This window comes from Chiloscyllium plagiosum, unplaced genomic scaffold (assembly GCF_037043375.1).
Source record: "Chiloscyllium plagiosum isolate Xiang-an unplaced genomic scaffold, Cpla_swu_hap1 HiC_scaffold_5, whole genome shotgun sequence".
NCBI lineage: Eukaryota > Metazoa > Chordata > Chondrichthyes > Orectolobiformes > Hemiscylliidae > Chiloscyllium > Chiloscyllium plagiosum.
In genome coordinates this window covers 77,872,417-77,896,263 of record NW_028270143.1, presented here as the reverse complement: position 1 = coordinate 77,896,263, position 23,847 = coordinate 77,872,417, and the positions used below count along the sequence as shown (strand labels likewise).

At 38.7% G+C, this 23,847-nt stretch overlaps 1 protein-coding gene across 2 annotated transcripts in view; it reads right to left on the bottom strand.

Moving 5' to 3' along the window:
• Nucleotides 1–3,478: 3,478 nt before the first annotated feature.
• The window catches only part of mindy3 (MINDY lysine 48 deubiquitinase 3), a 134,788-nt gene continuing 114,419 nt past the window's right edge, over nt 3,479–23,847 (bottom strand). Inside the window, exons 12-16 of one of the 2 annotated variants that reach the window (XM_043690320.2) lie at nt 23,711–23,783; nt 17,155–17,242; nt 7,046–7,117; nt 5,629–5,816; nt 3,479–3,935 (exon numbers count right to left, since the gene is read on the bottom strand). In XM_043690320.2, coding sequence (XP_043546255.1) covers nt 5,667–5,816; nt 7,046–7,117; nt 17,155–17,242; nt 23,711–23,783 — 383 coding nt within the window. In that variant the 3' untranslated portion in view covers nt 3,479–3,935; nt 5,629–5,666. Of the gene's footprint in view, nt 5,817–7,045; nt 7,118–17,154; nt 17,243–23,710; nt 23,784–23,847 lie in introns of both variants that reach the window. The other variant, XM_043690319.2, reaches the window with a different exon arrangement.

Genomic DNA, 23,847 nt, shown 5'->3' with positions numbered 1-23,847 from the left:
TAGAACAGAGCTGTGGATCTTGGAGATCTGAAACAACCAAAAGCAACTGCTGGGGAAACTCAGGTGAGGCAGCATCTGAGAACAGAAGACAGTTAACACTGCACATCCAGAAACTTCTCTTCAGCTATTTCCTTGCTGGATTATGTGAGAGTGCATGCATACTTTAGTTTCATCATGCATCAGCATATACAAGCCCAATGCACTATAGCGACTTTCTCAGGTGTTTAACACCATTATTGTGCTCTTATTGGCAATAGGCAACTCTTCTACTCATCTACAATTTAGCAGTGTCAAATACTCTATGCTCCAAACAAAATTAGGTAAACCATGTAGAATTAATTTTATTAACGAAGTACAAAAAAGCTCTATGCTTTAGTGCATAAAGCCAAAAATGGAAGATGGCCCGTTTTTGGAAGGAAGAAAGAGAAAATGGGGAAGATTTGGTCATTTGAAGAAAGGACAATCATGAATATTACAAGCAGGAAGGAACATTTAAACAAACATGTATTTACAATCTTACACTGTGCAAATTTCCTAAAGTTCCTCTGGTAATCAATCAGTTTCCAAGTACTTACTGGTTTGCAGTGAAGTATAGCAGTCAATTTGCATACAGCAATGGTTCAACAGCCCCCACGAATCGAGGGAGCAATACATTTTTTGTTGTTGGTTGAGATGTCATTAATGTGCCCATATTTACCAAGGATAAACACTGGTTGTGTTTGGGCAGAGGCATACATATGAATGTGGTGCAGTTACAAGCAAGTCTGGTTACGTTGTGGATGTGGACCTTTAGGAAATAACTGTTAGAAGTTGTGTATATCTGAAAAGTTCCTCTCATTCACCAGTACAACACCTGAACATTGGATCAAATGTTTAGAACTAAGCAGTAACTACTGCAGAATATTCAATGTTTTAGTTTGCATTAGCTGCCGAAGTATGTATGAACTCAATACCCTTGATAGCTCAATTGCATTTTACCCCATTCAAGCTGCAAACATTAGGAGCTCTTCCTCGTTTCATGGTAGGTTTGCCCTTTGCCTCCTCCTCCTTTGTAGTTAATCTCAGAGATTTGCCATGGTTTTCTGATTGATTTCTGAGAGTTGCTCCTGGTTTGTTCTTTAGTAGGTCACATAGTCAGACTGGACCACCTATGGGAAGTAATAGGAGAAGCTCTTTGCTTAAAATTTTTAAACAAGCTTTTGCAGCCTCCTGCGTGAAACCAGATGTGAGGTTGGAATGCATGGAAAACTGATGCAACCACAACTAACTTACCGATATTATTAGATGTTCAGGAGTTGAAGATACTGATTCAACCTTCTACTAATATGCCTTCTGTCTACCAATACTTAGGAACATTAATCAGTCAGGATTCAGGATTCTTAATCATTTTGGCCATTACAAAATTCACTGGTGTCAACCGTTTTAATGTTTGTCTTGTAATCGGTTTCTTACCACATTTAGTATAATCTTCTTGGTAAATCTTTTTAAAGCAATATCAACACTATGCTATACAGTAAAAAATAATTACTACAAACAGGACAATAACAGAGAGGGGTTAAGCACCCTGGGTAAGTGTCACTATATTAGATGTCACATTATGATGATGTATTTTGTTGTTGGTCTATGAGTTTAGAGTCAGAGAGTTATACTGCACAGAAACAGACCCTTTGGTCCAACCTGTCCAGGCTGACCAGATATCCGAAACTGATCTGGCCCTATTCGCCAGCACTTGATCCGTATCTCTCTAAACCCTTCTTATTCATGTCCTCATCAAAGGTCTTTTAAGTGTTCTAGCTGTACCGGCCTTTACCACCTCCTCTGGCAGTGGACTTCGCTAGTTTCCTCATTTCCCCTCCCCTCACCTTATCCCAGTTCCAACCTTCCAGCTCAGCACCATCCTAATGACCTGTCCGACCTGCCAATCTTCCTTCCCACCTATCCACGCCACCCTCCTCTCTGACCTATCACCTTCATCCCCACCTCCATCCACCTCTGTACTCTTAGCTACCTTCTCCCCAGTCTCACTCCCTTCCCATTTATTTCTCCACCCAGAGGCTCCCTGCCTCATTCCTGCTAAAGGGCTTTTGCTAGAAACATCAATTTTCCTGCTCCTCAGATGCTGCCTGACCTGCTATGCTTTTCCAACACCACTCTAATCCCACCTCCTCTGGCAGCTTGTTCCATACATACATGATTCCTGAAGAAGGGCCTGTGCTCGAAACGTCGGATCTCCTGTTCCCTGGATGCTGCCTGACCTGCTGTGCTGTTCCAGCAATAAAGTTTCAACTTTGATCTCCAGCATCTGCAGACCTCACTTTCTCCCATACATACACCACACTTGGCGTGAAAAAGTTGCCCCTCAGGTTCCTTTTAAGTCTTTCCCCTCTCATCTTAAACCTATGTCTTCTGGTTTTGGACTCACCAACCCTGGGAGAAAGACCTTGGCTATTAACCCTATCTATGTCTTTTCTTGATTTGATAAACCCCTATAAGATCACCCCATAGTTTTCAACTGTCCAAGGAAAATAATCCCAGCCTATTCAGTCTCTCCCTGTAGCTCAAATTCTCTGATCCAAATAACATTCTTGTAAATCTTTTCTGAACCCTTTCAAGTTTAACAACATTTTTCCTATAGTAAGCAGTCCAGAGTTTAATTTATCAGTCTTATCCGGCTCTTGCCTAATTGACTTGTTCCAGTTAGGTACTGTACCAGCCTCAGACTTATCTCTTTTCTCACTACCTCTTTGGGGGTCTCCCTTCGCCCACTTCCCATCCCCTACTAGTTTGAAATGTCCTGAGTAGCATCAGCAAATCTCCCCACCAGGATATTGGTCCCCTTCCAATTCATGTGCAACCCATCCTTCTTCTACAGGTCACTTCTACCCCAGAAGAGATCCCAATAGTCCAAAAATGTGAATCCTTGCCCCTTACACCAGCTCCTTAGCCATGCGTTCATCTGCCCTATCCTTCTCTTCCTACTTTTACTAACACACGGCATTGGGAGTAATCCAGATACTGTTACCCTCGAGAACTTACTTTATAATCTCCTGTATTCTCTTTGCAGAACCATATCCCACTCTCTACCTATATCATTGGTACCAACGTGTATAACAACCTTCTGCTGGTCACTCTCCCCTTCCAGAATATTCTGCATCCGCTCAGAGATATCCTTGACCCTGGCACCAGGGAGGCAATACACCATTCTGATGTCTTTCTAATGGTTCAGAAGTTTATCAAAATGGTTCTTTAACAAAAACACAAAATAAGAATTTCTAGGATCAAGTGAATTATTTTAATATTCTCCAATAATATGAAACATGGACCATTTATTGCTAAAGAAATTCTTTACAGATAAAATTACTGTTTTGAAAGGAATGAAATGAAAAATAATTTTACAATAAGTTCCTGTTCAGCTTAGAAAAGGTTGAAATAACAAAACAATCAAATTAGCTCAAGTGCATTAAGAAAATAATTCAAGAACATTTTTCAACAGTATTTTTATTTTAGGCCAACTGCCAAATCATAATAAATAAGAACACAGAGTTTTATGCACAATAAATTGTTCATTTTTCATGCAGTCTAACAAGCGGAATTTAAATATACATGAACACTGGTGAACACATGTAATTTTGACAAAAGGAAAGTCTTGCCAGTACAGTTGGATAACTTCAGATATAAGCTGCATTAATCACTGAAAAGGTTCAGAATGTATCACATTGTACTTAGCCACAATTTAGATCAATATTTTACCTCTATGGCTTTCATCGTGGTACTTTTTCAAAAATGTAAACTACAGAATTCCAGTATATTACTGAGAGCCATATACTCAGGTTCAGCTGGTAGTTAAAAACATATTGCAATGCACCGCAAAGTAAAACAAATGGCTCATCCAAACATTTCCAGGAATCTTTTTCATCCCCCTCCCCAAGAGATCACTGTAAAAGATAAAGTTTTTAGTCACTGTCACTGGTTAAGTTCATGGGATGTTGAAGATAAATAAACTCACTTACTGGACCCAGTTAGACAGGATGCTGTCAATTCTGTTTACATTAAAATTAAAATTCATGTACTTTAACTTAAAAGGGCAACTGCATGCATCTTGAGGGGTACAGTTTTTCCAAAGTAATTTGCTTCTTCCTTCCTAATTACATTTATGATCCATGCTGTCTTTGACCCTCAGTTTTGAACTGACCCCTACTGTTTGAGAATAGCATTTTGGTACCGGGTTCCCTGAGGAGCACAGCAGAATGCTAGTGTGTTGAAGCAGATGTGCTCCATTGACATCACTAAAGAGATTCCATGCAATGTTTCTGCAATCAGCTGGAACACGTTTTGCAAAGAAAACGTCCAGTTGGCAACTCCATTTTCTCTGCTCACACACAACATCAGGGATTATTATTGTTGGGGATGTCTTTTATGGTGAGTCTTATGAAATGTATGGAAGTACAACCAATTGAGTGAATGGTGTTGCTCAGAAGAATTTGTTATCTGAAAAGTCATTTGAAAAAATATGCTCTGATTCAGCACTGTGGATGTATCTACACCATAAGGACTGCAGCAGTTCATGAAAGCAGCACACCAGCACATTCTCAGGGGCAATTATGGACAGGCAACAAATGCTGGCTTATCTAGCAACACTTGCACTCTGTCGAAGAATTGAAAATAATTTAAATGCTACAGAGGCTGGAAATGTGAAATAAAAACAAAGGTGTTAGATAAACTCAGCAGGTCAGGCAGCATCTATGGACCAAAGCAGAGTTCTCATTTCAGATAAAAATTATCTTCCATCAGGATAGAAAACTGAAATATCATACTGTGCCCCTTCATAGATATTGTCTAACCAGTTCAGCTTTCCCGGCATATTTATTTTCATTTCTTATTTAGAATATTCTGAGCAACTCTTGAAGACGTAAAAATTTGTACTTGGTTTCAAACATGAGTCAAATTCTTCAATTTGCAACTGAATCTGGTTCCTCTGGATTGTGCTGTGAAAATGATCTAAGTTCTCTGGTGGAGAAATAGCTAATGTTGACAACTGCTCCAACATCAAGGCAAGCTTTTCATGGCTGATGTAGATTTTTGGGTTATAGAAGGGGACCTATAAATGACAGCTGTATGAAGATGTTGCATTGGGTCTTCCAAAGGCTGCAGCAGATTTACTAACAGAAGGAAATTACCATCTTAATCTGACACTTTTGGTTTTTGAGGAAATGCATTGTTCCTTTTGGACCTGCTATTCAGACTAGGTCTGTAGACAGCCATCAGGGTCTACACCTTTGACAGTTAATGATCAGGAGACCTGCTCCATCTCAAAGCTGGTGGGGGTGACAGGACACAGAATTACAGGCCCAAATCCATACATGTCACTCTCTATACCACTAATTTAAGGAACTTTTATTTAATACATCAAGGATAATGTAATAAACAATTTCTCCTCTGTCTTAGTCATTTGACAACACATTCCAGTTGACTATGGATAATCTTTTGATTAACAGTCAACGACAGTGACTTGGATCTTTATCAACAGTCATTAGGATAATTAAGGTCTACAGTTTCTTAAGGACTTCAGGGACACTACATTCCAGTTAGCAGCAACTGTGTACAGATTTAAAATGCAATATAGCTTACAGTATTTGGAAGGTTGTTTGGTTTCGGAATTATTAGAATTAATTTAAGGACGGTGACCGGTCTGTATTCCACATGAGCTCTATGTACGGCCATTTAGTTTGCAAACAGCGTTTGATTGGAGTGTCATCAGTTCGCACCATTGGATCCTCAAAACCCATGACAACAGCAGTTCCCTCAACATACATAACCTTTTGAAGAACAGAAGAAACATCACTTTAATAGCTCGAAGAGCTGAAAGGTATTTCATCAATTGAAAAGCATGTATTGTTTATTTTACAAGTATATTTTTAGGCATGGCCAGTATATTATAAAACAAGCAGTAAAGTCATGTGAAACTAGAAATGTGAAACGTGAAACTAATAAAGCATTCTATGACCAGGAAGGCTTTCACACGAAGCACAAACAGCCTCATTAACTTCATTTAATGCTCAGGACAGCTGTGTGAGGTATACTTAATCTTTTGACCTAAAAGAACACAGCAAATGAAAAAAAAGGATCATGAGGATTCCAAATTAAGAGGTGAGAGTTCTTTCAACTCCCAAGCAAGTGGCTGGATGCACAGTGAAAGGTCACTGAGGCTTTCATTCTCTGCAATGTCTAATTGTTCCCAGTGGTTGGTAAAGGTTTGTTTTAAGGTAATAAAAATGAAGTGTTTAATCAACCTGTTTTTCCTTTACTGGAGAATGTACCGTAACCTTTTCTGGGGGAGGGTCTCAAGAACCTCAGGAACAGGCCTATAAAAACAGATTTGTTTCCCTGCCTCTTTCTTTTTGCTTTCAATAAAATGCTGAACAATCTTGTTAATACAGTTCTGAAACTACTTACAGGGCAATGCAAAAAGAGGTCATTTTACCAGCCTGCACCACTGGCAGACTTTTAGGCTAGAAAATGATTGGCAACAGCCATCGGACTTTCTAATGCCTGCAGCTGGCAGGCAGGATTCCCCATAGCAATATGGACTTGAACGTTATCCCTGAAGAACCACAGCTAAAAGATTGAGAGTGTTGTGTCCTACTCACAGCACAATTACTTAGTTTCTCATCCAATGTGTCAGATTAAAATTGGAGCTTAAAATGATTTCAAAACCTCACCTTTCTACTACTGCTTTAATGCTTCAATAGCTTGAACTAGGATAAAAATCACAAGGCTATGGGGAAAATAAGTTCAAGAGTGGATTTAATTGGATATCTCTCAAAAGTTTGACAATGGTACGATGAACCAAATGGTCTACTGTGCTGTATAATTCTATATTTACACCAGTATTTATTTTTAATATAAGTGCACTTATGGTTTGGATAATACCAAAACATGAAGTGTAAATTCCTCAAAAAAAAATCTTCATTGATATTGTTGATATGCACATATTCAAATCAGGAAGTGACAGATAATTAACAGTTAAACTCTATTCTTGCCTCACCTTTTCACTGTGGTTAGACTGCTTCAACCCATTGTAGTGATACACAGTAAATGAATCGGGAATGGTAGATTCCTGAAAGTAAAACAGAATGGGAGACGTTTACATAGATTTTACACTTGAGTTTTCCCAAGTGCACTTTACAGCACTGGGATTCAATACTGCTTATCACATTATATTAGTCACACAATAATTAACTCAGAGTTGTCAATTGATCTAATTGAGTAATTATTATCACAAATAAATGTTCAGGCACACAGCACAGAGATTCTCATTAAATTAGGAAAATTAGAAGCGCATAGCACCCAATTACTGAAGAAAATGTTTAGATTAAGGCCTGGAGTTTCTGATCAGCTGTGCTAATTTCTCAGCACTACCTGGCTGAAGTAAGTCTAACTGATGTAAAAGATCTTTATATTTTAAGTGGAACTCAAATGTTTCAGATTGTATATGTTGGTTTAAAGAAGGCATCAAAACCCTCCCAGCTGAAATTAATCATGATTGGAGTTTCTTTTAATCTCACTTGAATTCTCAGGCAGAAAACAAGTTTCTGGGCTTATTAGGACTAACCTAATAAGCTTATGAAAGTAAATGTACTAAGAAATAAACTACTGGAATACAGTATAAGTAGGAAATTGTTATGCTAGTTTAATTTAAAAAAAAATCAGTAAAATAAAATTTGATTACACACAGGTAACTGATAAAAATTGACAAATGAATTTTTTGGTTATAATTCAGTTTATATTATTAAATATATCAATGTATATGTTTTAAGCAAATTGTGTTAAAATGCTGAAAGATTATGCTGATTCACAGCAAATTTTGCATTTGGCAAAATGTGCTTAAGTATGAGTGGAAAAGTAACAATGGATGCAATGTTGGATGCTTTCTCCACCTGGTTTGCCAATTCTGTGTCTCACAACCTTATACTCCACAACCACCTGATGAAGGAACATCGCTCCGAAAGCTAGTGCTTCCAAATAAACCTGTTGGACTATAATCTGGTGTTGTGTGAGTCTTAACCATCTTAGAATGCTGTGGAAATCATTTTTTCAGGAAGTTTCAATATGTTTAGAAAATGAGATAATTGAAAATATTCCAGTGCATCATTTGTTTAAACCTTTGTACAACCAAGGACTTTGAAAGTGTTGAATAAAATGCAGTAACAATTACAGATGATACTCTAATTGAAATTTCACAATTACAAATAAGAATCCATAAAATAAGACTCAACTGTTTAATGAGATAATTGGCTGCATAGATGCTTTTATCTATTTCATAGTTGTTACAAGAAAAACTTTGAACCCAGCATAATCTGAACTTTGCTACGTGTATTTTCAACCACAGAGTATAAAGCACTTCAAATAGATTTATTATAAACATATTCTAAGACCATAAGATGCAGAAGCAGAAGTAGGCCAATTGGCCTATTGCGTCAACTTGCAGGCTGATCTGATAATCCTCAACGCCATTTTGCTGCCTTTCCCTGTAACCTTTCATTCCCTTACTGATTAAAAATCTGTTGATTTCAGCTTTGAATATAATTAACGATCCAGCCCTAACAGGCTTCCACCAATTCACTGCCTTCAGAGAATAAATTCCTCCTCATCTCCATTTTAAATGGGCAACCCCTTATTCTGAGATTCTGTTCTTCTGGTCTGAAATTCTCTCACAAGGGGAAACAACCTTTACACAACAACTCTGTCAAGCATCCAAAGAATTTTATGTATTTCACCCTTTCAATGTCAATTGTGCCATAAAGTGAGACCATACACTGCCTCCTAGTTTTCTATGTATTCTAGTTTGAACATAATACAGTAAATAGAACCAGGAGTCAGCTATTTGATCCCTGTGCCTGTACCACCATTCAATTAAATCATGCTGATCTAATTGTACCCTGATTTCCATCTCACTGTGCGATGCCATCACCCTCGACTCCCTGTCAATCAAAAATCAAATGCAGCCTTGAATACAGTCAACAATTCAGATTCTACTGTACTCCTTGGAACAGAATTCCAAATAAAAACAAATTTTGAAAGAAGAAATTTCTCATCTCAGATTTAAATTAGAGATTTTGTTTTAAACTGTGGTGTTTTGGTTCTAGATTTCCCACAAGGTGAAACATCCTCTCAGCATTACCTGGTCAAGCTCCCTCAGAATCATATTTCAACACAATCATTCTTCTGAACCTCAATGAGCATCAGCCCAAACTGTTCAACTTTCCCTCATAACATAATTCCTTTATCCCAAAAATCAGCCAAGTAAACCTATTCTGAATTGCTTGCAAACGCAATAAACCTTCCCTTAAGTAAGGAGACCAAAACTGTACAGTCACGGAATCCCTACAGTGCAGAAAGAGGCCATTCATAAAGTCTGCATTGACCCTCCAAAGAACATCCCACCCAGACTCAGATCCACCCCCACCATCCCATCCCCATAACTCTGCTAGAGACTTTTATCATGGTCAATCCATCTAACCTGCACATCTTTGGATTGTGGGAGGAAACCGGAGCACCCAGAGAAACCCATCTAGACACGGGGAGAATATGCAAACTCCAATCAATCATCCAAGGCTGGAATTGAACCCGGGACCCTGGCACTGAGAGGCAGCAGTGCTAACCACTGAGCCACCGTACCACTCAGTTGTAGCAAGAATTATCTATTTTTATACCTTATCGCCATTGCAATAAAGGCCAACATTTCATTTACTTTCCAAATTACTTACTGTGACTGCATGCTAATGTTTTGTCATTCATGTATGAGGAAACTGATCTCATTTTACCACAGCTACTTGCGATCCTTCTCTGAGTAAATTACATTGTATTTTTCTTCTACCCTGCCAAAGTAGATAACTGCACATTTTCCCACATTATACTTCATTTGCCAAAGCTTTGCCCACTCAATTGATTTATCTGTATCCCTTAGTATTATTCTCAAGTTGCTTTCTTACCTATCTCTCTAATGCTAAACATTTGGCTATAATTTACCATTTCCATTCACAGTATTAATATAGATTCCAACTCGCTGAGGTCCTAGTATTGATCATAGTAGCAGCTCACTAGTTACAGTTTGTCAAGTTGAAAATTACCATTTGTCCTGACTCTTCTGTTTCCTGTAAGATGTTCAAATAACTGTTCAAACAAAGCTATCACCCCAAAGCCATGAACATACAACTTGCGTGGGAATCTTTTTATGTGACCCTTAAAAATCTAAATGCACAAAATGATTCCACTCTCCTAACACTGTCTGTTACATCCTCAAAGAACTGTAATTAATTTGTTAATTTCCTACACAACACTATTTGCATTATAGTTTTCTGAGTGTCCCATTATCTCCTTAATAATGATTTTAGTATTTTCTCCAATGGCAGATGTGAGTCTAACTGGTCTAACGCTTCCTGTCTTCCTCGAATAGATGTGTTCCACATGCAGCTATCCAAGTTGCTGGGACTTTTCCAGAATCAAGGGAATTTTGGACTATCACTACCAGTACACCCATATATTTTCCTATTATTTGTTTCAGATCATTACATAGAAGCCATTGGGTTCAGGGGACTTATTAGCCTTTATTCCTATTAGGCATCCTCGTACACTTTTTCGAAGTGTTGTGCTTGATTTCAATTCTTCCAACTCTTTTGTCTCCTGATTTTCTACTATGTTTGGGTTGCTTTTGGGTTTCCAACTGTGGAGATAGATACAAAATGCTTAATCAAAGCCTCTGTCATTTACTTGTTTCTGATTAATTCCCTAGTCTCATCCACTAACGAACGGATGCTTACTTTAGCTATACTTTTCCATTTTATAGACTAGTAGGAGCATTTACTGTCTGTTTCAATATTTCTCGCTCATTTTCTCTTGGTTTCTAATTTTTTCATTTTTTGTTTTAGTTATCTTTTGTTGGATTCTAAAAGAAATCCCAATCTTTTGGTCTACTATTAAGCTTTGCAAACCTTTTATTTTCAATGTTATAGAATCCTTAACTTTCTTAGCTTAGATGGAACTGCTTTCTCAGTTTTTCTTTCTCAATGAAATACATTTTTGGTGAGAGCCAAATGATCTCCTTAAATATCTCCCACTTGTCCACTTTAGCCAACTTTGACATCATGCCCATGAAACTGCTTTTATTTATATCTATATGCAATTGTTTTAGATCCAGGTTGCTCATCCTCAAATCAATTATGAAATTAGATCATGTTATGAAAGCTCTTGCCTAGAAAATCCTTCCCTGTGAAGTCATTACTTAATTCTGTTTCATGACACATTACCAGGTCTAATATGGTCTGTTCCCTGGTTCGTAACAGAATATCTTTTCCTAAGAAACTGTCTCGTGTACTCTTTCCAAACTTATCCTCCAGGCTGTTTTGTCAATTTGTTTCTTTCTTGAAGAATAAAAATAGGCTGTAATTACTGCAGTACCTTTTACAAATCTCCATTATTTCTCAAGTTATACTCAGTCTTTCAGAGTAACTACAGTTACGGGGCCTATGAACTATTCCCATCAATGAATTTCTTATCACTGCTCCAATTGATTCGATTTCTTGATTATCTCAACAAACATCATTTCTCACTATGCATTGATTTTATCCTTTATTAACAGAGCAAACCTGCCTCCATCTTTTTCTTCCTGCCCATTCAAAATGTTAACATCCTTGAATACTCAGGTCCCAGCCTTGGTCACTTTATAAACATGCCTGTAGTGTGATTTATTTCTACTTGTACTTTCAATTCATTATTCTTGTTATGAATGCTGTGATTGTTCAGATAATTTTGTTTTTGGACCAATTTTTTTCCCTACTTTATTTGTTGGTGCACTTTTCTGTTTGCATGCTCTATGACTTCCTGTTACAACTTGGAACTAATAGCCAGAGTGTAACTGGGCTATCATTAGCATCCACATTTCCACCATAGGAACCTTTCCCCACCCTACTAATTAGTTTAAATGTCTCCCTTCAGACCTAGCTGAACAGATTTTCAAGACTCTGGTGCTTAAACCTGCCTTGGTGGAACAGCTGCCTGTTTGCTCATCACTACTGCCAGTCTTCCATGAATTGAACTGGAAATGTGTTGCTGGAAAAGCGCAGCAGGTCAGGCAGCATCCAGGGAACAGGAGAATCGACGTTTCGGGCATAAGCCCTTCTTCAGGAATGGGGAAAGTTTGTCCAGCAGGCTAAGATAAAAGGTAGGGAGGAGGGACTTGGGAGAGGGGCGTCGGAAATGTGATAGGTGGAAAGAGGTCAAGGTGAGGGTGATAGGTCAGACTGGGGTGGGGGCGGAGAGGTCGGGAAGAAGATCTCAGGTTAGGAAGGCGGTGCTGAATTTGATGGATTTGACTGAGACAGGGTGGGGGGAGGGGAAATGAGGAAACTGGTGAAATCCGAGTTCATCCCTTGTGGTTGGAGGGTTCCTAGCCGGAAGATGAGGCGTTCTTCCTCCAACCGTCGTTTTGTTGTGGTCTGACGATGGAGGAGTCCAAAGACCTGCATATCCTTGGTGGAGTGGGAGGGGGAATTGAAATGTTGAGCTACAGGGTGGTTGGGTTGGTTGGTCCGGGTGTCCCAGAGGTGTTCTCTGAAACGCTCCGCAAGTAGCCGGCCTGTCTCCCCAATATAGAGGAGGCCACATCGGGTGCAGAGGATGCAATAGATGATATGCGTGGAGGTGCAGGTGAATCTGTGGCGGATATGGAAGTTTCCTTTGGGGCCTTGGAGGGAGGTGAGGGGGGAGGTGTGGGCGCAAGTCTTGCACCTCCTGCGGTTGCAGGGGAAGGTGCCGGGAGTGGAGGTTGGGTTGGTGGGGGATGTGGATCTGACGAGGGAGTCACGGAGGGAGTGGTCTTTACGGAATGCTGATAGGGGAGGGGAGGGGAGGGAAATATATCCTTGGTGGTGGGGTCCGTTTGGAGGTAGCGGAAATGACGGCGGATGATGCGCTGTACATGGAGATTGGTGGGGTGGTAGGTGAGGACCAGTGGGGTTCTGTCCTGGTGGCGGTTGGAGGGGCGGGGTTCAAGGGCGGAGGAGCGGGAAGTGGAAGAGATGCGGTGGAGGGTATCGTCGACCACGTCGGGGGGGAAATTGCGGTCCTTGAAGAAGGAGGCCATCTGTGTTGTGCGTTTTTGGAACTGGTCCTCCTGGGAGCAGATGCGGCGGAGTCGAAGGAATTGGGAGAATGGGATGGCGTTTTTACAGGGGGCAGGATGGGAGGAGGTGTAGTCCAGGTAGCTGTGGGAGTCGGTCGGTTTGTAGTAGATGTCCGTGTTGATTCGGTCGCCTGAGATGGAAATAGAAAGGTCGAGGAAGGGGAGGGAGGAATCTGAGACTGTCCAGGTGAATTTGAGGTCGGGGTGGAAGGTGTTGGTGAAGTGGATGAACTGTTCAACTTCCTCGTGGGAGCACGAGGCGGCGCCGATACAGTCATCGATGTAGCGGAGGAAAAGGTGGGGGGTGGGGCCAGTGTAGTTGCAGAAGATGGATTGTTCCACATATCCAAGAAGAGGCATGAATTGAAACCCACCTCTCCCACAATAATCTCAGTTATCCTACTGCTCGCAAATTTAGTAATAATGCATAGACTATTACATTTGTAGTTCTGCCTTTTAATTTAGGTCTTATTCCGAATTTAACACATATTTCATTGCATTACACAGTGATAACCCCAGTGGTTCACAAGCATCCTCACACCAGGAAATTTCTTTCAATTTGATGATCATCCTGCCAATACAATCAATACCAATATAATTACAAATAATTAAGCTAGTAAAGAATGCAAATGGATATCCCAAACATTACAGAACATACTCAATGGAAATATTGTACAATAAATTGTTAATTTATTAACATGCTGGGCCATTGCTATTAAATGTGAGAACGAGATTTACAATTCCATACAAAGGTTAAGGCCCTAAAACTGATGCTATCAAGATTAAATACTTTGTAGGGATCTGGTTGCCTGGTGTAAGGTGTTCATCGGAGGGTGTGCATTGGACTACAACAATAAATTTAGTTAAGAATGGTAAAAACTGTATTAATCACATTGCTCCAAAGATACAAAGTAATAGTAATGTATATTTCTCTACCGTAACCTCTTTCCACATTTTTATTCTGTTCCTCCTTACATTTTGCTTCACATTTTTCCTGACTGATAACTTCACTACAATATTTACTTACTTTTATTCTCTCTCTCCATTAAAGGAAAATTGCAGATTTGCAATACAGCCTATATAAATCTATGATTACTATTCTAAAGGAATGAAGGAGGCTGTGAATTTGTGTAACTCCACGAATGATTGCATGAGTTTTGCTTGGCTATTATAAACTCTATTGTTTGTGTAAACTATATAGAATTGTCAATGCAATAAAAAGATAGCATTTTTAATTCTGTCAGTTGACAGAAAATTCTCTGGAGAAAATGAGGACTGCAGATGCTGGAGATCAGAGCTGAAAATGTGTTGCTGGAAAACGCAGCAGGTCAGGCAGCATCCAAGGAGCAGGAGAATCGACGTTTTGGGCATGGGTCCTGAAGAAGGGCTCATGCCCGAAACGTCGATTCTCCTGTTCCTTGGATGCTGCCTGACCTGCTGCACTTTTCCAGCAACACATTTTCAAAAAATTATCTGGAGTCTAGTTTACTATCCGTGAACCTTTTGAGTTTGAAGTTAAATCAAACAGGAAATGTATTTGAAAAATATTGAGGCAATCACCAAGTGATGCTTGCAAAAATAGTTATTTATGTTAATAAACAAATAATTTTGCCACTTTCTCATAAGATTTTAAATCGGATCTTCCTTATTTATATTTACACAGGCTCCAGATTTCTTTTGCTGACCACCTAAATTTAGTTTCTAAATGTGAACTTTTACTAAGGTTAACTATACCACATATAGTGTTGGTTCAAAATGTATCCCTTTTCCTGCACAGTACAAAACACAATTTTTTAAAAAGCTTGGAATTACAATTTTATAAAAGAGCCTGTGTAGATAATGTCAAAAGGGGAAATCTTACTTGCTGGTGAATGTTTACCAGGAACACAATGATGATGAAGTTTTGTACCAGCTGCCTGATATTTAGCAGTCGCTACAATATAAAGGTACAGATTCTAAAACCTGCACATTTTAAAAGACCAAGAATGGAATGCAGAATTCAAGAAAAAAATATTTTAGAAGTTAGCAAATAGGCTTTACAAAACCAATCTTCAGTTTAACACATTTATTTAAATGTGTTAAACACATTTATTTAAAGTTTAATTGGGCCCAATACTGCAGAATGAACAAGAGGATCTTTATGGTGGGGGAGGGTAAAGAAAGGAAAAAGATTAAAGCATCATCATTTATTTCACATAGGGCAAGTCTGGGAAGGGACTGACATAAAAGCATGCAGGGTGTTCACAAGTTAGATAAAAAAAAGACATCCATGGGATGTGGCTGAACCAGTATTTGTTACCCATTCCAAAATGCCCAGAGTCAAGAGATAGGAGTCAACCACATTCCTGTGCGTCTAAATACACATGTAGGCCAGACTTCCTTTCCTAAAAGACTTTAATGAACAACATTGATTTTTTTTTCAACAGCCATCAATAGTGGTTACATGGTCACCATTAAGCTAACTTTTACTTCCAGATTTTTTCTTAACTGAACTCAAATTTCACCATCTGCTGTGGTCTGATTTGAAACCATAACCCCAGCATATTACCCTAGGTTATAGTCCAGTGATGTTATGAAGTCACCACCTCCCATAATACATATGGTTGATGCCTAAAAGTTTAATCAAAAACAGGCTTTAAGGAGGGGAGGGTAGGTCATGGAGGGATTTGAGAACAAGAATCAGAATTTTAAAATTGAGGGAATTTTAAAATTGAGGCACTTATTAAATGAGCAAATAAAGTTCAGCGATGACAGAAATGGATCATGGCACAAAATTAGGAAACTGGCAGTAGAGGTTTGGATGCTCTCAAGTGGGTGGAACATGAGAGGTAACAAAGACATGAATGAGGGTTTCAGTAACCACTGAGTAGAGACAGAGGCAGAGTTGAGTAATATCACTGAGGTTGAAGCGAGGACATATTGGCGAGGACACAGTGGCTGAAAGTTCATCTCAGAGTCAACTACATCGATGCTGTGATTAGCCTGGTTCAGTCTCTGATAGTCGAGAGGAAAATGGATGGTGGTGGCATCAAAGGAATGGCATCATGGCAAGAACTGCTGGCTTTACTTTTCTCAGTATTTAGTTTGGGGGGGGGGGGGGGGGCATGGAACTTCTACAATTTCAATATTGGATGACGGCAAGCAGTTAGAACCAGCAGAAACGTTGAGAGAGGTGTTAGAAGGGTGGAGTAGGATATCAGCAGCATATATGTGACATTCGTCTTTTTAGATAATGTAACCAAGGTATAGCATGATCAAAGGACAGGCCAAGGTTAGACCATTGGGGAATGCCAAAGGCAAGATTAAAGGGTTTGCTGTGAATATGAATTCATGCGCTTATGTGGAAGGGGAGATTATGGAAGAACATGATGGCAACTGACTCAACAGACAGGCAGTGTATTAAGTGGAGATGTAGGTTGAATTTGATTACAATATTATTAGAATCTTCCATTATATTAATCCCTAGGAGTAATCTTTTCAACATAATTAATGTACCAATAAACTTCTGTATAAGTGCGACATACCGTAAATTTGAGATGGTATTTCTCACAATTCTCCTCCCATAAGGAACAGCAGCGAGAGAAAAAAATAGCTATTCATAGAATTATCCTACATCAGACTGCTTTCTGGTATTTTTATTTCAGTTATCGCTTGTGTTTTCTTTCTTTCCCAAGTGAAGACGTTGATCTTCTATCAGAATTGGTTTGGTGGCATAACTAAGAGGTAGAATTTAAAAGGCATCTGCATATGAATAGGAGTAGGAAGGGTTGATGGATCTGGCCCAAAGGCTGGTAAATGGGACAGGATTTATTTTGGATATTTGGTTGGCATGGACAAGTTGGACCAAAGGTCTATTTACATGCTATATGTCTCTACGATTCTATAACTCTGTGATAAAACATACTGAAGTACTAACATTTTTTTCCCTCAAATTGGACAAACATTTTGTTAGAATACTAAATAAAAAGCTTTACCTGCTCAGGAAAAAATTCTTGTAGAAACGTTCCAAGTAAGATGATTCCTAATCCTTCAGGGTCTAGCTTGTTCTTCATAATGTTAACACTGAAAGAAAACATTACACTGAAATAGCCATATTGAACAATGTATTCACATTATAAACAGTTTGTAATTTTGGATGATGTAAAATATATAATGGCACTTGGCTACTTGGAGAAAATAAACTGAGATTCTGGACATGTCACACATTTTACTGCAATAATGCATGTGCTTATGCAGATCTTATGGTGCCAATAATAACATAAACTTCATTAAAGTCAATAAATGAATACATACCATGTTATTTCACAGAACAGAAATGAATGCCGAACAGAATTAGCTGAATAATTTGGGAAGTGTTACATGACACCTGGTGAAGGGTTTTGGTAAATCTTTGAATGTGGCGAGAGATGTAGGAAGAGAAAAAGGGTTTATGGATAGCTTAAGTGTGCAAGACTATGATGGCTGAAGGCTCTGCTAATTATTAGGAGTTGAATGAAATTCAGAGCAGGGGAGGAGAAAATCCCTGGATAGATTGCTGAAACAAGCTCTGAGGTGAATTTGTAAATTAAGAGAATGTTGAATTCAAATTGCTGGAGAAAGTCAGCAGGTCTCCTGAAGAGAGAAAGCAGAGTTAAGATTTTGAGTCCTGAGATCCTTCTTCAGTTCTTCCACAGATGCTGTGAGATCTGCTGAGATTCTCCAGCAATATCTGTTTCAATTTCAGATTTTCAGCATCCGCAGGTCTTGGTTTTACTTTAGAATATCAAATTCACTGACTTTTTTGTGCAGTGATTGGAGAAGACAAGGGCATAAGAAGAAAATGTTGTCAACATGGATGAGGTTCCCTTGGTGATGAATATGATACAAAATTCTGAGTTGAGCTTGGATCAAATAGAAAAATGAGATTTTGTATGATTCGGCAGAACCTGAATCTGCATTTATGGAGTTCAAAGTTTTGAGATTTTGAGGAGAGCCATACAGGATCAATTTGGTCCTTTCAGAATTAAATTTCAAAAATTTTGGTCATCTTCAACCTCTATCAGTCAGTCAGACAGAATAGATGCCTGTTGTATTGGAAGTAATAATTTGGCCAAGTGGTACAGCAAGATACTACTGGTATGCGAGTGTTAATTGAAAAATGCAATGATTAAGAGCAGTATACAGCGAGAAAGAGAAGGGTGAAGGATGGAAGCATTGAGCACTTCCAAGGTGAATGTGTGGAGAAAAGTGGTAAAGTCATTGCAGATGATGCACAGACTGTGTTCAGGGCTCCAGGAATAAAATCAAATGAAGGGAACTGTTCTCAGAGTTTGTGGTAGAAAACTGAATCAACAAAACTAAACAAAACAGAAAGGCCAAAGAACAGAAGGAGACACATTTTGGACTGGTAGCAACTATAGTTATGAACGAGAAATTTGATCAGAATGGTCTTTCTGCTGGAGGGTGATTCAGAAGTTGAACTGAACTAAGAATGGTGCCAAAGCCTTTGAGCTTTGCTGCACATGTAGTGAGCTGCATGCAGTGCTTAAATAAATGATTTTTGCTTGCATTTTATCTAATGCCAGCTTTGAATGACTACGCAAGATACTTCTTAAAGTTTTATCAATGAAACAGTTTTAAGAGAAGTGATGGGAATAGGGGTGAAAGGAGGTTCAAACAGAAATTTGGTGACAGAAACTATGGAATAAACATTTGTTGTAACAGATAAATAGTGATGCTTTAGACTTTGGTCAAAGCATAAGGCAATTTGTTGGAAATGTGGACTATTTTTTATCCTTTCATGGGATGTGAATGTTGCTGACAAGGAACAGCAGATCTGACAGCACCTGCTTTATGCCACCATTGAATCAAAGTTTCACAATTTGTGAAAGAAAGCGATAACAAAATGGACAGCAAGGGACACGGCATGGAGAAAGAAAGTAAGAGAAGCAGAGAAAGGAATGTTTTGCAGGAGGCTTTTCAAACTGACCTTTATTTTATTGTGGGAGAAAAATTGAAATCAAGCGAAGAATCTGGCTAGTGACACATCAACCTTTGATAGCAGTGCAAGGTTTAAAATTAATTCACTCAAATAAGCCACCAGACCTGAGTTTGTTAGAAAATGAAGTGTTAATAAATTAGGTTAAAGAAAATCTAAATGCCATTTGAAGCCTCAGCATCAACAATAATAGTCGTTTTCAAATAAACAAACACTCTTAGCTTCATTTGTTACAGAGCTGAAGTATCACGAAGGTCATTTGGCCCCAAGTATAACTTATGTTTATACTATACAAACTTTCGCCTCTTCTCCTCATCTCTCTCTCCACAGCAGCGATGCCAGAATTAGACTGCTGCTGGCTTTTTTGCCAGCACAATCTGGTACTATTCAAAACTATTTGCTTTGCATCGCCTTTTTTGGGAGAAAAACTCACATCGGGTCATTTATGTTTAACTTCTTATGAAAGCAAAGACCAAGTAGAATCCAGAGATTCCATGTGTCAGCATTTAAAAACTGTACTGCATTATGTAGAGGAGAAAAAAAATCCTCTGATTAATCCAAAGATGTGTTCAGTGTATTTTCATTCCAAAAGGATCCAAATGTTGATACTTAAAGGGCCACAACCAGGAACAATACATCCCACTGAGATGATGCTTATCCACAATTACTTGCACTAACTTAGAAAAACGTTTTGTTTTGCTTCAGGATATTTTGATTAAGTTATGTGAAAATTGTGGAATTCTTTAAAGGTTGAGCACATGGGAACTTTTCCAAACAGTGCATTCTCTTTGAAAAAAGCAAACAAATATGCGAATACAAGGTCAACACAAGACAATGACCAACATTTCAGTTCGGTGATGAAGCTGAATGCACAATCTCCCTAACTGACAATAGTTCTAACTAAGGGAAAAAGCAAATAGCAGGCAGAGAAAAGATGATCTGAAATCAATTTCAGGCATTACTTTCGTCCTTAACAATGAAGAAAGCTGGAACAGATAGTTGTTGCCCAAAATATAGCAACAGACACACTTTAACAGCCCACCAGTCAGATATGTCCCAATGCTTTTCATGACTTAGGATCATAGAGGATCAGAAAAGATCTCATTGAAACATTGAACTAAAGGTCAGAGATTTCTTACTCCACTTTACATTTTATATTTTATACCAATACTGTAATTCTGTTGTTGTGGTTCTGTTCGCCGAGCTGGGAATGTGTGTTGCAGACGTTTCGTCCCCTGTCTAGGTGTCATCCTCAGTGTTTGGGAGCCTCCTGTGAAGCGCTTCTGTGATCTTTCCTCCGACATTTGTAGTGGTTTGAATCTGCCGCTTCCGGTTGTCAGTTCCAGCTGTCCGCTGGAATATTGGGTCCAGATCGATGTGCTTATTGATTGAATCTGTGGATGAGTGTCATGCCTCTAGGAATTCCCTGGCTGTTCTCTGTTTGGCTTGTCTTATAATAGTAGTGTTGTCCCAGTCGAATTCATGTTGCTTGTCATCTGCGTGTGTGGCTACTAAGGTTAGCTGGTCGTGTCGTTTCGTGGCTAGTTGGTGTTCATGGATGCGGATCGTTAGCTGTCTTCCTGTTTGTCCTATGTAGTGTTTTGTGCAGTCCTTGCATGGGATGTCACTTAGACAGGGAACAAAACGTCTGCAACACACATTCCCAGCTTGGCGAACAGAACCACAACAACGAGCACCCGAGCTACAAATCTTCTCACTGTAGTTTTGTGTACAGTCCTAGTCACATTATAGGAAAGATGTAATTTCTCTGGAGTGTGTGCAGAGATTTCTGAGAATGTTGCCAGGGCTACAGAATTGTAGTTACGAGGAGAGATTGGAGAGCTTGGGGTTGTTTTCCTTGGAACAGAGAAGCTGAGAGGCAACATGATTGAGGTATACAAAATTATGAAGAGTAGACAGGAGGAACCTGTTTCCCTCGGCACAGAGTTCAAAAATCAGGGATTATAGATTCGAGCTAAGTGGCAGAGGGACATGAGGACAAACGTTTTTTTATGCAGATGGCGGTGGATGCCTGGACTTTTTGCTGCCGAAGTTGGTGGTGGAAACAGAGACCCTAAAAAGTACCAGGATCTTCACCACAAGTGCTGCAGCGCTATGGGCCGTGTGCAGGAAGATGGGATAAGAAAGGGCATCTATTTGTCTTTGGACTGGCATGGACAAGATGGGCTGAATAGCCCCCATGCTATATTTGTGCTTCTATTGTTATCTTAAAAAAAAACTTTAATCCTTATTGAAGCACGCTCTCTTAAACTGAAAACCCAGACTTAATGTAGAAAGTTCATTTGCGGAACAGTAAATCTCAGCATGTTGGATTTTCTCTTCTTGATAATTTTAAGTCATTTCAGTGTGAAGGAAAAATAAACAATTCTTTAGCTGGAATTAAGCAATGTTAATAGAACAGCACCAACTTTGACGAATAGATAAACTGAATTAAGCAACTTCAACTAAGTATACAACAAAGTCTTGGAGAAATATTTAAAGAACATACTTTGTGATTGAGAAACCACCACTGCACCAAAAATATTTTGTCTGAAGTTTGTGAACAAGCAACATATTAAAAACAACAGCTGATTGATTCCAGCCCTATCTGCTTTTGACAGACTATAATCCTGCTTTCCATATTTCCAATTCCAGGGAAAAAGGATTTTCTCTTGGAATGCTGAAAAACCAGTGTGGAGTGAAAAGCTTAAGTTTGGCACGTCTGCTGCAATTTTAAATTTATTTTCATCTCGTGTTTCTGATTACGTGTGTTTGAAAGTTAATTGATTTTGTGTATCCTCTCCAGTACTTTTGAAACAAAAAAATTCAGCTTGAGTAATAAAAAATACACAATGCTCAGAAAAGTAGAGCAGAAAAAGATATGCTATCCATCAAGGGAAAAAAACAAAATAAATAAAAAAGTCCTGTGTTTTGGCAGCCTTTTATACAAAATTGAAGGGCTATTTAATCACCTAATACTGCTAAAAAAATGGATGAGTCACAAACCATTGACTGAGACAAATTCAGGACACTGTTAATAGTGCAGCCAAAAACATAAACGGAATGAGTGGAACAGTGTTAATTTTCCTCTCTCAGAACTCAAGGGAGACCAGAAAGGCACAGAAGTGTTTGCGCTTAAAAGAGAACTGTCCACGTTTTTCCCCTTTGTCCATTTCCTGCACAAGCCTGGCAACTAAAAAGAGAAAAACCTGAATCAAGAATTAATTGGTCAATTAGCTTTGCCTTTCTTGTGGGTTAATGTGTATAATACAACAGGATTCAGAATTGAATGGATGAACCAGGAGTTGTATGTGGATTTGCAGAGTGCAAATCATGCTTAATTAACTTTATTGCGATTTGAGTATGTCACAGATCATCCAGATAAACGTAACACAGTGGATTTTGCAGTTTTGGATTTATAGAATGGGTTTAAAAGGTATCAGTTAACAGACTTGTTCTAAAGACTAAGACAGGGTATTAAAGATACAGTAGCCACATGGACAGAGGTAGCCTGTTAGAATAAGAACAAAAATTAAACAATTCTTAACAAAAGAGAGAGAAAAAGATTGATCATACGTTGGCTTACACATAGTATATATTTTTTGGCAGCAAAAAAAAATTGTATTATCAGAAGTCTTTCATTTTGCAGTCAGCAGGAGAGATGCAAGAAGTGCCAAATTTTGAAGGGGTGAATAATTTATACTGCATGACAAAAAGTTGCTGATTAGATGGGAAGTAGAGTCTAATTGGCTGAGGTATTATCAGGGAGCATGCATCTAGTAACTTTTCTCAAAAATTAATTTGTGAGATATTTGTGTCACTGGCTCGGCCACCATTGATTGCATATATTAATTTAGTTGTCCTTAAGGTGGTGGTGGTCATTTTTTTCTGAATCGCTGCAGATCATGTCTCATCTTCTCACTCACCCTTGTGTTTAATTCAAAAAAATAATTACAATGCATGGACGTGTTTCTTTTCTTGCAGAGGACAGATTCCTTCTTGTGAATAAATACAACTTCTAGCAAGTGGTGTGCCACACTGCAAGCCTTTCTTGAATTAAACAAAAGTGAGAGACATGAGTTCCCTTATGCATTTGCCATAACAATGCTTTCACCAGAGTCCGAGTCAATTTGCTAACTATTCAGCATCCTTTTATCTTGCAGAATTGTTGCTCTCTTCAAAATGTAGCATTTTTGCATCTGCTATAATTAAAAAATGAAAAGCATCAAAAGCAAAACTCTTTTCTTCAACAATAATCAAGTTCAGATATTACTTACTTATCATAAGAATTACAACATTAACACTTTTATTTTGAGGTTTAATATCACAGTACAGTTGAGTCTAATATAATGACATAGTTCCATTCTCGTGTGATCTGGCATTATAAGAAAATTGCACAAAGCCAATCCATTTAAGCTAATGGGGCCGGAATCACGTTATAGCCGATAGAGATAAGGAAAGATCACGTTCTACAAATAACAGTCTAAATTCTTCAATTCACGTTGAAGAAGTGATATGTTATAGCAGAACAGACTACTGTTGGGAATACTTACTATTCAGGGTCTGACACTAGGTCCAATGCTTTCATCACATCCTCAAGCATTGTGTCAGGTATAAATCCATTATCTGCAAAACAAAAATCTTTCATGAGGAAAAATCCTTGGATTCAGTAATGACCGACAAAAGAATC